Consider the following 18,843-nt stretch of genomic DNA (forward strand, 5'->3'; position numbering starts at 1 on the left):
AAAATCAATTCCAAACAGATCAAAGACCTCGAAGTAAAATCAGATTCCCTGAAAACACTACAAGAAGGAATAGGAGAAACACTTGGGCTCCTTGGCACAGAATGAAACTTCCTTAATAAAGACCCAGAAAGGCAACTAATCAAAGAAGGGTTGGACAAATGGGACTTCATCAAACTGCAGAGCTTCTGGAGGGCAAAGTATATAGCTTGCAAGATGAATACAAAGCCCACAGATTAGGAGATGATCTTTACTGGCCATACAGTTGACAAAGGCCTCATGTCTAAAATATACATAGAACTCAAAAAATTAAATTCCTCTAAAACAAATCCTCAAAGAACCAACTTCCACCTCCACAAATGGGCTAAAGACCTAAAAAGAGACTTCTCTGAAGAGGAAATGAGAACGGCCAAGAGACATAGGAAAATGTGCTCTATATCACTGGCCATAAAAGAAATGCAAATCAAAACAACACTGAGATTCCACTTCACCCCAGTAAGAATGTCCATTATCAGGAAAACTAACAATAACAAATGCTGGAGGGGATGTGGCCAAAAGGGAACCCTACTACATTGTTGGTGGGAATGTAAACTTGTTCAATCACTCTGGAAAGAGGTATGGAGGTTCCTCAGAAGGCTAAACATAGAGCTCCCCTATGACCCAGCAGCCCCACTCTAGGGCTTCTACCCAAAAGATTACAAGCAAGAACACACTAAAGCCACCAGCACAACTATGTTCATCGCAGCACAATTTGTCATAGCTAGAATTTGGAACCACCCCAGATGCCCCTCAGTAGACGAATGGATCAGGAAAATTTGGTACATATACACAGTGGAATTCTATGACTCTATCAGAAAGAATAATACTGCCCCATTAGTAAGAAAATGGAAGGACTTGGAAAAAAAACATCATACTAAGTGAGGTGGCCCAGACCCAAAGAAACATGGATGCTAGGGTTTCCCTCATAAGGAATAATTAGTACATGTTTAGGTTAGTCATTGCAGAAGATCACAATAGCCCAATAGCTATGCCTATATGAACACATCAGATGATTAGAAGTGAAATGAACTCCATGTTATGGACACAAGTGTTATATCATTGTTGTAATTATTTTCAACATGCCATGTGAAACAATACCCTTTTTTTCTTCTTTCTTCTTTTTCCTTTCTCTCATGTTCCCTTCTCTTGGTTTTACTCCTATCATCACTGTATCTGATCTTAGTACCCTGGATACTGTATAACTGTGTATTAGGACTAGGGAAGGGAAACGGACTATCAAAATCAAGAGACAAAGGATAAAAAGAGAAGCCATTCCAAAAGCAATACATACCAAATCATTTGGTGTAAACAACTGTACAACACATGGTGGGGGGGGGAGAGGAAAAGGGGGAGGGCAGAGGCAGCGGGGGGAGGAATGAGGGAGGAGGTAACAAATTGGATACAAAATGTACTCACTCCCTTACATATGAAACTGCAACCCCTCTGTACTTCACTTTGACAATAAAGAAAAAAAATTTAATAGTCTTCTTAGATAATATTTTATTTTCTGGAACAATATATTCTATCTCAACTTGTGCTGATAATCATTAGCTTTTGAGATTGAGATTTTATTGTTCATGATTTTCAAGATCAAGAGTCAAAAAATCCCAATAGAATCAAGTGATTTGGACAGCATCGTCTTTTGAGTCAGGAAAGGGAAAAATCTTTATTTTAACCAAGTCTACCTTCTGACTAACTTTTTAGGAAGAAAGCCTTTCTAAAACATTTCTCTAATAGAATTTAAAGGATAGGAAACAAAAATAAGTATTTAGTACAAGTTTTTATTTCATTACATAATCAAAATGCATTGTCAAATTTTCTGCCCTGGAATAGACAAATTAAGTATTACTTAACACAAATCAACATGGTGACCATAAAACACAAAGCTTTTTTGATACAAAAATATAGCTGCAGTTAATTTTTTTTCTAAATACTTTTCTGGAGGGAACTCTGAAGCTGAGCTGTGAAACCTGGAAAAGGTTTGAGAGTTTAGAAAGCCACTTTGCAGGCATTTAGAACCCTGAGCGCTGGCCATGGGGAAGGAAGGGTTAAAACAGACAGCTCTGGAGAAGACTAAGAGACTGGGGTGCCAGCTGGCTCTTTACTTGGGCTGGCAGCTGTGCCAGGGATCTTGACAACTTAACCTTGTACTAAATAGGTATGGACACTGAGTCTGGACCTTCTCTGGGCTGCAGTCCTTGTCTCAAAAAGACAATGGAACCAGTCTCTCTTAAAAACTCTGTTTTAGCTCTGATTGTAATATTAATATAGATGCTTTACTTTGTACATGTATCCATGGTAACCTTCCTTGTGTAAACTCAAATAAATATGCTCGCTTATGGGGATTCAGGGCCCAGGTGCAGGAGAACTTTGGGACCCCTGGTCTCTTGGGACCTATAAAGTCTCTTTCTTCCTGACAGAATTTATCTATCTGTGTATGTGTCAGTGTTTTCTAATTTTCATTGGCTCATTATCCCATTGCATTGCTTTAGAAGGTCACGGTTACCAACACTTTTGCCTTTTGCAGTTGAAATAACCTCATGAAAACAATTATCTCTACTCTATTGTAAGTGAATCCCAAACAAATGGTCACAAAATGAGGAAACTTTCAAAGTCACGATAAGCCTCAGAGACCCTTTGTGCATTCACTAGTAGAGGGATTTTCTTACAAGAGGGAAAATGCACAGGCAGTAAGAAGCCTGAATGAGGGAGATATATTTCCATAGAAGAGAGATACCTTCACCCACAAATATGAGTAACCACACTACATTACTCTAAAGTAAAACTTAAGTTTAGCATGAAACTTTTTAAGTTGAACAGTGACTCTTTTACTAATTTAGCCTTTGAACAATTTAATGCACTGAATTTCGTGATCCAAGTGCTACTTGCAATTTATGATAGAAAGCATGTATCCTTTCTTTCTGAACCGGCCAGTGCAAGATGCAGTGAGACTTAAACATTCCTCTTCGTAAACAGAGTGCATAGGAGGTCTCAGCAGAGGAGGTCTCAGAGGAGATTAAGAGACCTCTACCATGATTTCAGAGCAGAGACAAAAAAAAAGAGAAATTGGGAGAAAGTTTTATTATTGAATAAAAGGTCAACATTCAAGATATGAGTGCAGGCATTCTCAGAACAAACCTCATCTACTGTTGTTGGGACAGCAGGTCTTATGTTGAAGCTTAATGAAAGAAAAAATTATTCATGAGCCACAGTGGGATAGAAGGTGGAGAACTCATGGACTAGGGTTTCTTTATTGTTGAACTTCCAGTGGGTCATCAAAGAAATCAGAACAGAAATTCAAATGTTTATGGCAGTAAACCATGATGAGCACACCAAGTACCAGCTCCTTTGGGACACAGCAAAGGCAGAACTCAGGGGAAAATTTATAGCTCTGAGTGTCTACATCAAAACTGGAGAAATATCAATTCAACAAGTTAAGGAAGCACCTTAAGCTCCTTGAAAGAGAACAACAAGCCAAACCCCAAGACAATAGATGGAAGCAATATTTCTCATCAATATTTCTCAAACTCTTCAGTGAAACTGAAAGTGAAAGTTTGGTACCAGAAACATTTCATGATGCCAGTATAATGCTTATCCCAAAACCAGATAAGGACGCATCAAAGAAAGAGAATTATAGACCCATTTCCTAGATGAACATTGATGCAAAACTTCTCAACAAAATTCTAGTCACTCAACTTCAACAAGTCATCAAAAAAATTATATATTATGACCAAACTGGATTTATTCCAGGGATGCAGAGCTGGTTCAATATACATAAGTCAATCGACATAATCCACCACATAAACCAAAGCAAGGTCAAGAATCCCATGATTATTTTGCTAGATGTGGAGAAAGCATTTGATAAAATCCAGCACCCATTTATGATAAAAGCTTTGAAGAAACTAGGATTCCAAGGAACATTCCTGAATATAATAAAGGCTGTCTGTGACAAACCCACAGAAAGCATTATACTTAATGGTGAAAATTTAAAGCCATTACCTCTAAAATCAGGAGCAAGACAAGGTTGTTTGCTCTCTATTCTCCTCTTCAACATAGTACTAGAATTCCTAGCCAGAGCAATAAGGCAAGAAGTAGCCATAAATGGAATCCAAATAGGAAAAGATGAAGTCAACCTCTCTCTCTTTGCAGATGACATGATCCTGCATCTAAAGAACCACACAGACTCTACTCCCAAGTTACTTGAGCCAATCCAAAACTTTGGCAAAGTAGCAGGATATAAAATAAATTCTCAACAAACAGTACAAGAAATGTAGCCAATGCCTAACGTATGAAACTGTAACCTCTCTGTACATCAGTTGGATAATAAAAACTTAAAAAAAAATCAATGGCTTTTATATATGCCAACAACCTAAAGAGCGAGGCTGAAATTAGGAAAGCAACTCCTTTTGCAATAGCCTCAAAAAAAAAACATAAAATACTTAAGGATAACCTTAACCAAAGAAGTGAAAGATCTCTATGGTGAGCATTTTAAAAACCTGAAAAAGGAAATTAAAGCAGAACTTAGGAAAAGGAAAAACCTCCCATGATCCTGGATTGGGAGGATTTGCCGAAGGCTATCTTCAAATTCAATGCAATACCCATCGATATCCCAACACCATTCTTTAATGAAATAGAGGAAGCAATCCAGAAATTCATATGGAACAATAAAAGACTCAGATAGCAAAAACAATCCTAACTATAAAGAACAGTGCTGGAGGAATTTCAATACCAAACGTCAAGCTGTATTACAAAGCTATAGTAATAAAAACAGCTTGGTATTGGCACAAGAACAGGCCTGAGGACCAATGGAACAGAACTGAAGACCCAGAAATGAAGCCACAGAACTATGGTTACATAATCTTTGATAAAGGAGCTAAAACAATAGGATGGAAGGAAGACAGCTTCCTCAACAAGTGGTGCTGGCAAAACTAGATCAACACCTGTAACAAACTAAAACTAGATCCTTATATATCACCTGGCTCCAAAATCAATTCCAAACAGATCAAAGACCTCGAAGTAAAATCAGATTCCCTGAAAACACTACAAGAAGGAATAGGAGAAACACTTGGGCTCCTTGGCACAGAATGAAACTTCCTTAATAAAGACCCAGAAAGGCAACTAATCAAAGAAGGGTTGGACAAATGGGACTTCATCAAACTGCAGAGCTTCTGGAGGGCAAAGTATATAGCTTGCAAGATGAATACAAAGCCCACAGATTAGGAGATGATCTTTACTGGCCATACAGTTGACAAAGGCCTCATGTCTAAAATATACATAGAACTCAAAAAATTAAATTCCTCTAAAACAAATCCTCAAAGAACCAACTTCCACCTCCACAAATGGGCTAAAGACCTAAAAAGAGACTTCTCTGAAGAGGAAATGAGAACGGCCAAGAGACATAGGAAAATGTGCTCTATATCACTGGCCATAAAAGAAATGCAAATCAAAACAACACTGAGATTCCACTTCACCCCAGTAAGAATGTCCATTATCAGGAAAACTAACAATAACAAATGCTGGAGGGGATGTGGCCAAAAGGGAACCCTACTACATTGTTGGTGGGAATGTAAACTTGTTCAATCACTCTGGAAAGAGGTTTGGAGGTTCCTCAGAAGGCTAAACATAGAGCTCCCCTATGACCCAGCAGCCCCACTCTAGGGCTTCTACCCAAAAGATTACAAGCAAGAACACACTAAAGCCACCAGCACAACTATGTTCATCGCAGCACAATTTGTCATAGCTAGAATTTGGAACCACCCCAGATGCCCCTCAGTAGACGAATGGATCAGGAAAATTTGGTACATATACACAGTGGAATTCTATGACTCTATCAGAAAGAATAATACTGCCCCATTAGTAAGAAAATGGAAGGACTTGGAAAAAAAACATCATACTAAGTGAGGTGGCCCAGACCCAAAGAAACATGGATGCTAGGGTTTCCCTCATAAGGAATAATTAGTACATGTTTAGGTTAGTCATTGCAGAAGATCACAATAGCCCAATAGCTATGCCTATATGAACACATCAGATGATTAGAAGTGAAATGAACTCCATGTTATGGACACAAGTGTTATATCATTGTTGTAATTATTTTCAACATGCCATGTGAAACAATACCCTTTTTTTCTTCTTTCTTTTTTTTCCTTTCTCTCATGTTCCCTTCTCTTGGTTTTACTCCTATCATCACTGTATCTGATCTTAGTACCCTGGATACTGTATAACTGTGTATTAGGACTAGGGAAGGGAAACGGACTATCAAAATCAAGAGACAAAGGATAAAAAGAGAAGCCATTCCAAAAGCAATACATACCAAATCATTTGGTGTAAACAACTGTACAACACATGGTGGGGGGGGGGAGAGGAAAAGGGGGAGGGCAGAGGCAGCGGGGGGAGGAATGAGGGAGGAGGTAACAAATTGGATACAAAATGTACTCACTCCCTTACATATGAAACTGCAACCCCTCTGTACTTCACTTTGACAATAAAGAAAAAAAATTTAATAGTCTTCTTAGATAATATTTTATTTTCTGGAACAATATATTCTATCTCAACTTGTGCTGATAATCATTAGCTTTTGAGATTGAGATTTTATTGTTCATGATTTTCAAGATCAAGAGTCAAAAAATCCCAATAGAATCAAGTGATTTGGACAGCATCGTCTTTTGAGTCAGGAAAGGGAAAAATCTTTATTTTAACCAAGTCTACCTTCTGACTAACTTTTTAGGAAGAAAGCCTTTCTAAAACATTTCTCTAATAGAATTTAAAGGATAGGAAACAAAAATAAGTATTTAGTACAAGTTTTTATTTCATTACATAATCAAAATGCATTGTCAAATTTTCTGCCCTGGAATAGACAAATTAAGTATTACTTAACACAAATCAACATGGTGACCATAAAACACAAAGCTTTTTTGATACAAAAATATAGCTGCAGTTAATTTTTTTTCTAAATACTTTTCTGGAGGGAACTCTGAAGCTGAGCTGTGAAACCTGGAAAAGGTTTGAGAGTTTAGAAAGCCACTTTGCAGGCATTTAGAACCCTGAGCGCTGGCCATGGGGAAGGAAGGGTTAAAACAGACAGCTCTGGAGAAGACTAAGAGACTGGGGTGCCAGCTGGCTCTTTACTTGGGCTGGCAGCTGTGCCAGGGATCTTGACAACTTAACCTTGTACTAAATAGGTATGGACACTGAGTCTGGACCTTCTCTGGGCTGCAGTCCTTGTCTCAAAAAGACAATGGAACCAGTCTCTCTTAAAAACTCTGTTTTAGCTCTGATTGTAATATTAATATAGATGCTTTACTTTGTACATGTATCCATGGTAACCTTCCTTGTGTAAACTCAAATAAATATGCTCGCTTATGGGGATTCAGGGCCCAGGTGCAGGAGAACTTTGGGACCCCTGGTCTCTTGGGACCTATAAAGTCTCTTTCTTCCTGACAGAATTTATCTATCTGTGTATGTGTCAGTGTTTTCTAATTTTCATTGGCTCATTATCCCATTGCATTGCTTTAGAAGGTCACGGTTACCAACACTTTTGCCTTTTGCAGTTGAAATAACCTCATGAAAACAATTATCTCTACTCTATTGTAAGTGAATCCCAAACAAATGGTCACAAAATGAGGAAACTTTCAAAGTCACGATAAGCCTCAGAGACCCTTTGTGCATTCACTAGTAGAGGGATTTTCTTACAAGAGGGAAAATGCACAGGCAGTAAGAAGCCTGAATGAGGGAGATATATTTCCATAGAAGAGAGATACCTTCACCCACAAATATGAGTAACCACACTACATTACTCTAAAGTAAAACTTAAGTTTAGCATGAAACTTTTTAAGTTGAACAGTGACTCTTTTACTAATTTAGCCTTTGAACAATTTAATGCACTGAATTTCGTGATCCAAGTGCTACTTGCAATTTATGATAGAAAGCATGTATCCTTTCTTTCTGAACCGGCCAGTGCAAGATGCAGTGAGACTTAAACATTCCTCTTCGTAAACAGAGTGCATAGTTCAGTTTATAATCAGGAATTTCTTCAAGAAAAATCAATATAATGGAATCCAGGTTTTGTTCGATGGCTTGCTGAACTGCATGGTGTACCTTGAATCTAAGTGAAAAAAATAAAGAAATGTAAAGTTAAATGATCAATTTTCAACAGTCAAAAGAGCAGCAATCTAAAATTCTTGGTGGGACATTCTTGAATCTGCTATTAAAAACCAGGATTGTTCTCTTAATTTTGTTTAAAAAATTCTTTGAATTGTGGGTGTAGGTAATATGTGAAAGCTCAGTGGCATACATTTGAAATTTCACAATAATCACCTACCTTTTGCACAATGGGTCTTTTAATAGATGTTGTGTTATAACAAAAATAATTTTTCTGCTTCGTTTGATGCTCTTAACAATTGCTTCAAGTCCAAGGGCACCTGCTGCAAAGTCTCTTTCTTCCAGACAGAATTTGAGAGATTGGTCTCTTTCTTCCATTGGGGAGAAATGTTCCCAGACCCAATCTCTGTCCTTATGAGCATGAATTATATATGCTGTATATTCAAACTGTTCTGGCTGATTGTCTACTTCTTTGAAGCCCAGAACTCGATGTATGGAAACATTCCAATAGAAAGATATCCTCCAACCTTCAAAATGGATAAGCAATACAGCCATGACAAAAATCAACAGCACACTCGTGCTGATCATGAAGAGAAGTTCAAACGGGGCACTGTCTTTGCAGGGTGATGTATCAAAGTGCATCACTGGGAATCCATGATACTGTGGAGGAGTGTTGCAGAGGTAAAGACTTGATAGCTCAGAGATGTTTGTATGAGTCTTATTCATCCAACTGACAAACCAGGCAATACTTTCACATGTGCAGTCAAATGGATTAAAGCTCATATCCAAATTGCTCAGGTTCTTGAAAACTGGCTCAAAAACACTCTTTTCTACTGATGTGATGAGATTCTTCTGAAGGCTCAGTGACTTTAGAGACACCTGGTCATCAAAGACAGACGGTGGAAGAATGTTTAAATTATTCAACCCTAAATGAAGGCTCTTGAGTTCAAATAAGCCCTTGAATGCCTCAGGTGGGATTTCATCAAAGCCATTGGACTCTAAATTAAGGATGTGGAGATGAGAAAGACCCTTTAGAAAAAGAACAGGACCGCCAGGGTTTGTATTCTTCCAGAGTCGTTCTAAGTTGTTATGCTGCAAATCCAGAATTTCTAGCTTTTCCAGACCCTCCAACATTTCCTCATTTATGTTAGCCAGGTTGTTGTTGCTTAGATCTAGAATGGTCAAGTTATGAAGATGGTGGAAAGGTGAGGGAGAGCTATTCACATTTTTAAGAGCCACCCTTCGGAGCATTAGACGTTCAAGGCTTGGGACCAATCCAAAGGAATTACTAGTCAGTTGTAAGTATTTGTTATAGGAAAGGTAGATTTCAAAAATATTTCCTAGACCTCTCCATTCCTGACCTGTAAGTTCTTGCTCAATTTGATTAAGGCCAAGGTCAAGTACCTTTAAATAGACCAACCAAGTGAAAGCACCAGGCTCTATTTTTGATATTTGATTTTTGGTTAAGTTGAGTGTGAGTAAAGGAGAATCAGTGAGTGATAAAAATGTTTCATTTGTTAAAGTTTGCAAGCCAGTGAAAGCACTGGATAGACTTAAATTCTTGAGATTTACCAATCCTCTGAACATATGGCTTTTCATGCCTGGAATGTTGTTATCATCCATGTTAAGGTAGTCCAAACATTTCAGCCCCTGAAAGGAGAAATCATCAATCCTGGGATGTGTTTGTTTAGCAAAAGATCGCTTCAAATTCAAATATTGAAGACTGGAAAGTCCATGCAAAGAGAAAGAAGAAAGATGCTGTATATTATTATACTGCAGGAATAAATATTTCAGATGGGGAAGCCAAGTGAAGGTATTATTGCCAATCACATCTAAACTATTGTGGGAAAGATCAAGAACAGTGAGATTTGTCTGCTTTAGTCCGAAGAAAGTCATGTTGTTGGTTCTAGACAAGTGGGTGTTACTCAGAAACAGCTTCTGGATGCTTGTGCCTGATAATTCCAAACAGAGTTTCTCTGTGAGGCTGGGACCCAGTTGAACATTGTTCAAAAAAAGGCTGAATAATTTTCCAATGGCATGAAAACATCCTGGAGAGAACTAGAGAGGAGAAAAAAACAGAGGTTAATAACCACAATACAATAAGCATTATATGACCCTTGAAAATTTTCTACTCAGACTCACTCCCCTTTCATCATATTCCCTGAGCAATGCCCCTCTGCCTCCTAATACAGCTCCATCCTTACACAGTGCCTGTATCTCTGACCATAGGCTCTGGTCTCTGACCTCCCCCTCCCTCTAATCTCTATTCAGCACTCCTGGATCAGTTCAGATGTCATGAACTCTAGCATTCAAGCAGGGGCTCTCAATCATGACTAGCTCACATCTTCTAGTCCTTTTACTTTTTTTTCCTTTTACTTTATTATATTGGGTGCAATTGAAATTAATGAACTCTCTGTGAAGTCACTTGAATGTGTCCTGTTGACTACTCCTCAACAGGTATGCAAGGAATGAAGGAATGAATGGCTTTTATTATTATACAGTGACACAGGCTGATTTTCTAGGATTCTGAGGTCAGTTTTCTTTTCATCTTTTTACCAGGGTTCTCTCCTAGCTTCATGTAATGTTTTTAGCTCCTTGCTACTCATTTCTAGCCCACTATCAGAAGCCTTGGATGGTCTGGGACCCAGCAGTGAGCCAATAGAAAAGAAAGGTAGGGGGAAAGGAATCCAGAGAGGACAGTAGCCAGACCCAGGCAGATGAACACAGGTGAGAAGTGAAGGGGTTTTGATTTGTAATGTTTCACAGGTAAGATGCTTGGGCTAAAGGAAATAAAATAGATGTGTGAAAGAAAGTGGTTTCCATTGTGAATAAAAGAAGTTAAACACAAAGCAAGAAACTGCTAAATTAATTATGGTACATTCACACAATAGCATTGTCTTTATAGCCATTAAAGTTAGTTTGAATGATTTTAATTACACGAGATATATTCATTACATAAAATACCAACTTTTAAAAGCAGTGAAAGCAAAAAAAAAACAAAAAAAAAAACAAAAAAAACCTTTACATTTGAGAGATGCTCTTAGCTCTTAGCAAGGATTCTGGTCACTCACCGGAATTCAGCTTTGTTACCAATCCCCTGTGAGATCTTAGATACAACACTTAACCCTTTTTAATTTCAATTTACTCTTGTGTAAAATGTAACAATAAAAAGTATATATGTATACACACATACATATGCTTAAAAGTGCTTGGTACAGTTGAATATCCTATAATTTTGGCTCTGTTTTTCTTTTAATTATGTTCTTATTATAATTATTTGGGGAAGGTCTGAAAATAAATATAGCTGAATTAGGGGACTGCTAGTTTCATTAAAGTGGACTGTAGAGTGATTTTTCTTAGCCCTTTATTTTTATTGCCCTTTATTATATATTTTATAGGATTATAACAACAAATATTCTAATCAGGGAATATGCCATCTAAAAAATAAAATAACAGAGTGTGGTAAGCTACTTGGGAAGTAAAGGTAGGAGATCAGTCTCAGATCAGACTGAGAAAAATAATGTGGGAGACAATACCTGGAAAACAAATTGAAATGGACGGGGATATAGTTCAAGTGGTAAATCTCTTCCCTAGAAAGCATGAGGCCCTGAGTTCCATCCCAAGGCCACTAAATATAAATAATGAAACCAAGTGGCTTGGGTGAACTCTTTCATTTTATGCCAGAATCTCACTTTGTAGTCTATTTTTTTTTTTGGTCTGGAAGACAATGAGAGTCCTGCAAGCTGTCTTAAAGATAATCCTTAACTAGACTAGTCCTAACTAGTCCTGAACTGGTCCTTCCAAGATTCTTAGAGCATGAAAAAGTGTAGAATATAGACACATCTGCTATGGAAATACTTCAACTGAAGATCACGGATCCATAAAAAGATGGCTAACTATGCATGTTCCATTAGAGGAGAGTTTTGATAATAAACAGATCTAGCTCTCATTTTGTGAGCACTTTCTGTTAGACACGGTATAAAATTCTTTACTACTAGGAAACAGTGTCATCAGTATGCCAATCTAAGAGACTTAAGCAGAGAGAAATCAAATGTCTGTCCAATCACAATATTATTAAAAGATAAAGCTCACACAAGGACGCAGCTATCCCAATTCTAAGGCCTGTTTCCTTAACTGTATTTTAATTCCTTTTTTTTTGGCCAGTCCTGGGCCTTGGACTCAGGGCCTGAGCGCCATCCCTGGCTTCTTTTTTGCTCAAGGCTAGCACTCTGCCACCTGAGCCACAGCGCCCCTTCTGGCCGTTTTCCATATATGTGGTGCTGGGGAATCGAACCTAGAGCTTCATATGTAGGAGGCAAGCACTCTTGCCACTAGGCCATATTCCCAGCCCATTAATTCCTTTTTTAAACTTTTTTTTGTCAGTCCTGGGCCTTGAACTCAGGGCCTGAGCACTGTCCCTGGCTATTTTTTTGCTCAAGGCTAGTACTCTGCCACTTGAGCTACAGCGCCACTTCTGGCCATTTTCTATATATGTGGTGCTGAGGAATCGAACCCAGGGCTTCATGTATATGAGGCAAGCACTCTTGCCACTAGGCCACATCCCCAGCCCTATATTTTAATTCTTAAAGAGATTCCATGACATCTGGGTATTATTACCTCTTGATAAAGTAATGCAACTAAGACTAGTAAGTTTTCCAGGGTCAATGAACTGTTTTGTTGATAGCGCAGGGATTTTAACACACTACCGTTTGACCTCAGAGTTCCATCTTGTAATTGCCAACAAAGCTCCATTTTGGTAATGGCCCTAAGGGACCAAGCAAAATGTTAAAGAATTTCTGAAAGAAATAGCAAAGGTTTTAAGCTTTATCTAGAGGCATTCTTACCTGAAATTACTAGCAGAGTGACACAGAGACAACAGATAGGTAAAGGTAGAAGAGAAATAAATTTCACTTCTCACCTCTTTAATTTGATTTGATGACAACTCTAATTTTTGTAAAGAAGAATTACCAAGGAAGTCAAGTTCCTCACTTCTTAGTGCATGAATTTTATTATTTGATAAGAGAAGCTCTTGGAGATTTTCCAGTTGGGGCTGAGTTCCTAATTTTGTAGACGATAAGCCAGTATGAGACAGATCTAATTTGATTAAGTTCTGAGAGTAAGAAAAAATAATATACAGGTTAGTTTTGTCATCCCAAGCAGTTCCTCCAAGTTGGAGTGAATCTTAGAAATAGCTCAACAGCAAAATAGTAATTCTTATAATAGCGGTAATAACTATTCTTTCTTGTGATTAAAAACATACTGTTGTAAGGATCTAGTTTTTTTCAAGATTTCAAGAGTCACATTATATCTCTTAGCAAAATAACCTGAAAATGTAGCATTTGATCATATTTTTGCATTTCTCATATGGAAGCACTTAATATTTTCACCTTACCTTCTGGTTTTTAAAGGGATTGTTTTCAAATTTTCTGATTGAGTTAGACATTAGATGGAGCTCTGTCAAATTCAGACAAAACATAAAAGTTTTATCTGAAAGTTGAGATAACTCATTGTGCTGAAGGTTCAAGACTTTCAACATGGGGAGTTTTTGGCACAATTCTGGCTCCAGCTTTGAAATGGTGTTAAAACCTCCATCCAAGATAGTAAGTTGGTTATATCTTGTAAAATTAGCAGGTGGCAGTCGTCGGAGTTGGTTGTGGGTTAGATTCAATACTGTGATATTTGTTGGGAGGTCATCAGGTATGTGATTCAACTTCAGATGACTGCAGTCAGCTACTTCTCTTCTCACAATGCATTGGTTGATGGAAGATATTTGCAGAATCCAAAAGGGCATCAGTACCAGAAAGGAGAAGACATGACCAGGCAAATGTCTCATGGTTATGCCCTGTACATATACAAAAGCAACATGTGCTCTCATGTGCATTGGTATATACTTTACAGATACATAACTAATAGGTGATTCTGTATGATTTTTTTAATTCATCATTTTCTGCTACATTTCTGTATTGTACAAATTATACATCATATGGGAATAAACCAAACAGCATAGAAAGGCCAACCCTTTTCTTATATTTTACGTCTTCCTCAATTGCAATGGCCCAAGGTTACCTTTCTTCTTTTTCTTTTTTTTATTTGTCAATTGTGGGGCTTGAACTCTGGGCCTGAGAGCTGTCCCTGAGCCCTTCAGCTCAAGGCTAACACTCTCCCACTTGAGCCACAGCACCACTTCCTGGTTTTGAGTGGTTTACTGGAGATAAGAGTCTCACTGACTTTCCTGCAGGCTGGCTTTGAATCACAATCTTGGGATCTCAGCTTGCTGAGTAGCTAGGATTACAGACATCAACCACTGGCACCAGCCAGGGTTAACTTTCTTGACAGTTTCTATTTTTAATTCCCAAAGCTACTTCTGTAATTTAAGTAATGTTATTGCACCTCTATTTCTTTACTGACATTGAGCCTTTCCTTCCTACTCTAAAGATAAAAGAAACACAATAGTGATATCATGATTTCCCTAATCTCTTTTCAACTTTGTTATTTTATTTAATCTATTGTTACATATATAATTGTTAAAATTATATTCCAGACTCCATTTGTAAAGCAGTTGATTTTATAGAGAAAAATCTCTTTTGAAAATTATTGTTATGGACATATAATAAAAATTGTGGATATTTACTGAGTAGCTTGTGATATTTTAATACATGTATATGATATATAATGATCAGATCAGAGTAACTGCAATGTCTACCACCTCCAACATCTATTTCTTTTTACATTGAGTACATTTAATGGGGTAGGAGCTGGTGGCTCTGTTTCTTGGCTACTTGGGAGGCTGAGATTGGGAGGATGATGGTTCTAAATTACTCTGGTAAAAAAGTTCATGAGGGCTGGGGATATAGCCTAGTGGCAAGAGTGCCTGCCTCGGATACACGAGGCCCTAGGTTCGATTCCCCAGCACCACATATACAGAAAACGGCCAGAAGCGGCGCTGTGGCTCAAGTGGCAGAGTGCTAGCCTTGAGCGGGAAGAAGCCAGGGACAGTGCTCAGGCCCTGAGTCCAAGGCCCAGGACTGGCCAAAAAAAAAAAAAAAAAAAAGTTCATGAAGCTCCATCTCAACCAACAGCTGGGTGCCATGCTGCATGTCTGTCTTCAAAGTTGTGATGGAAGATAGAAACAGGAAGATCATGGCTCTGGTTCTAAGACTGAGACTCTGTATCAAATGTAATCACAGCGAAAGGGATAAAAGCATGGCTCAAGCACCTGTCTAGCAATAAGTGCTTACTAGATCAGCCATACTGCTTTATTTTTTTGCTTTAGTTATCTGCAAATAGGTTCTAGAACTTTTCTTCCTAGGAAAGCCCTGACTAGTTTTTTGAGATAAGGCCTCATGAGATTTCTATTTTCTCCTGAGGTTGGCCTGAAACTGCAATCCTTCTATTTCATTTGTCCCAAATGGTTAAAGTTCTTTAATATATATATAATAGTATATGTAGTATAATATATAGTACACAGTATAGTATATATAGTATACTATACAACATAATATATAATTACATATTGTATATTATATAGTAATATATTATATAACATATATTACTGTTATTGTAGATGTACAGAGGGGTTACAGTTACATAAGTCAGGTAATAATTGCAATTCCTTTTGAACCATGTCACTCTTTCCTTTGCTCTCTCCCAGATTCTCCCGCCTGTCCCCACTCATAAGTTATATAGTTCATTTTCCATGTGGTATCTAGTGAGTACTACTGCTGCATTTGTTCCATCTTTTCTGTGCTTCCTTTACCCTCCCAAAGACAAACAAGCTAACAAACAAGACAAAGGGAAAAGACTATGAAAACAGCAACAACAACAGCAAACAACAATCACAAAAAAATCTCTTGTTTCCATTTCTTGGAGTTTATTTAAAAATATGATTTTATATGGTCAGGTAGATACAGCTATTGATCCGCTCCTATGAATATCCTCCTTTGGTTTCTGTGAATGTCTAGAGACCTGTATAATTTATCATGTCCTAGTGTATTATTATTATTATTATTACTATTAACCATCCAATGTATTTTCTTGTAGATTTATAGGTAGATCATAGTTACCACCAATGAGGGAAACCATGCACCCTATGTTTCTTTGGTTCTGGTTTACTGCACTTAATGTGGTATATGAAGTTCTATTCTTCCATCAGAAAGAGATATATTGTATAATTCATAAGGAAGTGGAAAAACTTAGAATTATTTAAAAAATTTTTATTGTCAAGGTGATGTACGGAGGGGTTACGGTTACATATGTAATGTAGTGAGTACAGTTCTTGTCAAACTTGTTACCTCCTCCCTCATTTTTCTCCCACGTTCCCTCCTTCCCTGTCCCCTCCAAATTATTTTTTAAGTGGGTATTTTTGATGAGCCAAAAGTTATAATCACAGCAATGCACATGAAAATGAAAGAAAGTATGATTTTAATTCATTGATATGCTTGCCTTCAATAGAGTTCTTCAGGAAGCAATATTGCCAGTGAACACAATCGCAGCCAAGGACAGCTCAGTTGGAGTTCAGGGCCTCTTGTCAGGGACCAAGAGTAATGGATGCAACACCAGCACTCCTTCCTTAAACTAAAACAATTCTTCAAAATTATTACCATTTCATGGGCTATTTAGCCCGTGGCTTTCTTAAAGTTTATACTTCCCCCTATTTCATTATTGTTAAGAGAAGCGCTATACAGAGCTCCATTTCCACATCACCAATATCATCTAGCTTGTTAATCCCGCTTATTGTTGAAAAACAAGTAGGGCTGACTGTTTGGATGGATGGATGGATGGATGGACCGCTACACCACCGCACAAAAACATTACTATAGTGCCATGAGTGAATTAAAATAGTTTAATTAAACTATTATTAAACTGTTATTAATTAAACTGCTAGAAGTTTAATTAAACTGTTTAATGTATTATTTAATAGTGTTAATAGTGTAATTAAACTAGTTTAATAATGGAGTTTCTTAAATTATATTAAGTAAACTATTAATGAAATTATTGTTTAATTAAACTATTATTGTTTAAGTATCATTTAATTAAGCTATTATCATTTTATTCACTATTAAAAGTGAAGTCAATAGTTTGTGAGAAAACTCATTTATTTAACTTTTATGACAGTATAGTGTTACAATTACTCTAATTATTAATAATCATGGTTGATCTCTTTCTTTCTGTGCCTGCCATGCAAATTAAGCTTTCTTATAGGTAGGTATGTATAGAGAAAACCATGAGGTACACAGGTTTGGTAATATCTGTAATTTCCAATGTCTAGTGGGACTTGGAACACTTCCCTTGTGGAACGAGGGCCCTGCTGGGTGCATTCTTTTTTGTCTTTCTGGGGTTTTTTTCCTCCATATCAGGCTTGTAAGATGTAGTATGCACAGTGTTGTCTGTAAAACACTTGCTCATCCTCATTGAAGTACAATACTCCATCATGTGGATATACTACAGTCAATATTTTTCCAATATTTTTATTTAAACCTTTTAAATATGCAGTACAGTTCAAAGAATTTTATAGAGAGCATGCTTGGGTTTTGACATATCTAATCATCTGTCAATGTCCCATCTATCATCAATTCATAAATATGTACAAGAAGTACCAATATCCTTTTCCCTATCAATGGAATATATACATGCTTACCTAGCATTCAATGTTTATGTATGGAGACTTTTATGTAAAATTTGCATTTAGTAAAGTGGATGCATCATAAATGTACATTCTCTTGAGTGTTGACACATGCATGCACCTGTGTAAACTCTAACCCTATGGAATTCCCTACCATTTTTTAGCTATTTCCCAAATGTACTTCCTAGAGCTATACCAGTTCTTTTTTCCACTAAATATTAGTTTCACATGCCTTTTCATATCAGACACAGGGGAACATACTCAATATTTTACATAAGGCTCCTTTCATGTCACAGTTAGTTTCAAAATTTACCTGTGATATATGTTTCAGCATCATGATTTCCTTGATCCACCATATTTCAGTCCCTCCCGTGCACATGTGATAGAGAAGGTTGTAACAGAACCCTGTCATATGCATACCATGTCCCTTCATTTTTACAGATTAGGCACAGTAAGAGATTAAGAAAAACAACAGCAAAATAGAACAATTCTGACAATATGCCTACGCTCCTGGATTTACAGTGGGATTACATCCCAATAAATCCATTATAAATTGAATATAAATTTCAAGAAGTTGCAAATGATTCATTCCCTTCCCTACCTGTACCCTCTGCCATTTCTTCTTGTTTCCTAGTGGAATGACTCAGGCACACTGTCAAACACCAGCTAAACAAAGACTGCTAATCGAACACGGAAAGCCAAATACATTCCTACTTTGCTTAGCAAGATCCATCCTGTGACCAATTATAATTAAAACATGCATACCTTCACCCCTTACTCTGGAGACTGCAGACAGCTGGTTCCTTTATCTCATAGTCCAAATGCAGGCATGTTTTCATTGCGGAAGTGACTCACTAACTTGAAAGTGAAACTTACAAAAAAAAAAAAAAAAGAAAGAAAAAGAAAAGGAGAAAAAGGCTTTTGCACTTCCCTTTAAGGAGAATGAGGGAAGAAAACAAATACAGAAAAAAATTCAGGACAATTTCAGTGGGTTGTTTCAAATTGCTTCTTTAAAATGTCTCTTCCTTTTTGGTAACATTCTGATGGCACTGAAATCGTCTCTGGTGCAGCAATGGGGAAAGTTGAAA

General features: G+C 37.3%; 1 protein-coding gene across 6 annotated transcripts; it reads right to left on the reverse strand.

The window, feature by feature from the left end:
• Positions 1-1,527: 1,527 nt before the first annotated feature.
• Positions 1,528-18,617, reverse strand: Tlr3 (toll like receptor 3). 6 transcript variants are annotated; one of them, XM_048330631.1, is made up of 7 exons: positions 18,521-18,578; positions 16,576-16,707; positions 13,526-13,975; positions 13,052-13,243; positions 8,354-10,191; positions 8,019-8,137; positions 1,528-2,998 (listed from the first exon to the last, which is right to left on the reverse strand). In XM_048330631.1, exons 3-7 carry the CDS (start codon positions 13,964-13,966, stop codon positions 2,889-2,891), a joined length of 2,700 nt encoding a protein of 899 aa, XP_048186588.1. In that variant the 5' UTR covers positions 13,967-13,975; positions 16,576-16,707; positions 18,521-18,578; the 3' UTR covers positions 1,528-2,888. The 6 variants fall into 6 exon arrangements, with proteins under 6 accessions (XP_048186588.1, XP_048186584.1, XP_048186587.1 ...); XM_048330627.1 differs by lacking the exon at positions 1,528-2,998 and having other exon boundaries at positions 6,548-8,137; XM_048330630.1 differs by lacking the exons at positions 1,528-2,998; positions 18,521-18,578 and adding an exon at positions 18,357-18,439 and having other exon boundaries at positions 6,548-8,137.
• Positions 18,618-18,843: the final 226 nt, after the last annotated feature.

This window comes from Perognathus longimembris, chromosome 21, assembly GCF_023159225.1.
Source record: "Perognathus longimembris pacificus isolate PPM17 chromosome 21, ASM2315922v1, whole genome shotgun sequence".
NCBI classification, from domain to species: Eukaryota; Metazoa; Chordata; class Mammalia; order Rodentia; family Heteromyidae; genus Perognathus; species Perognathus longimembris.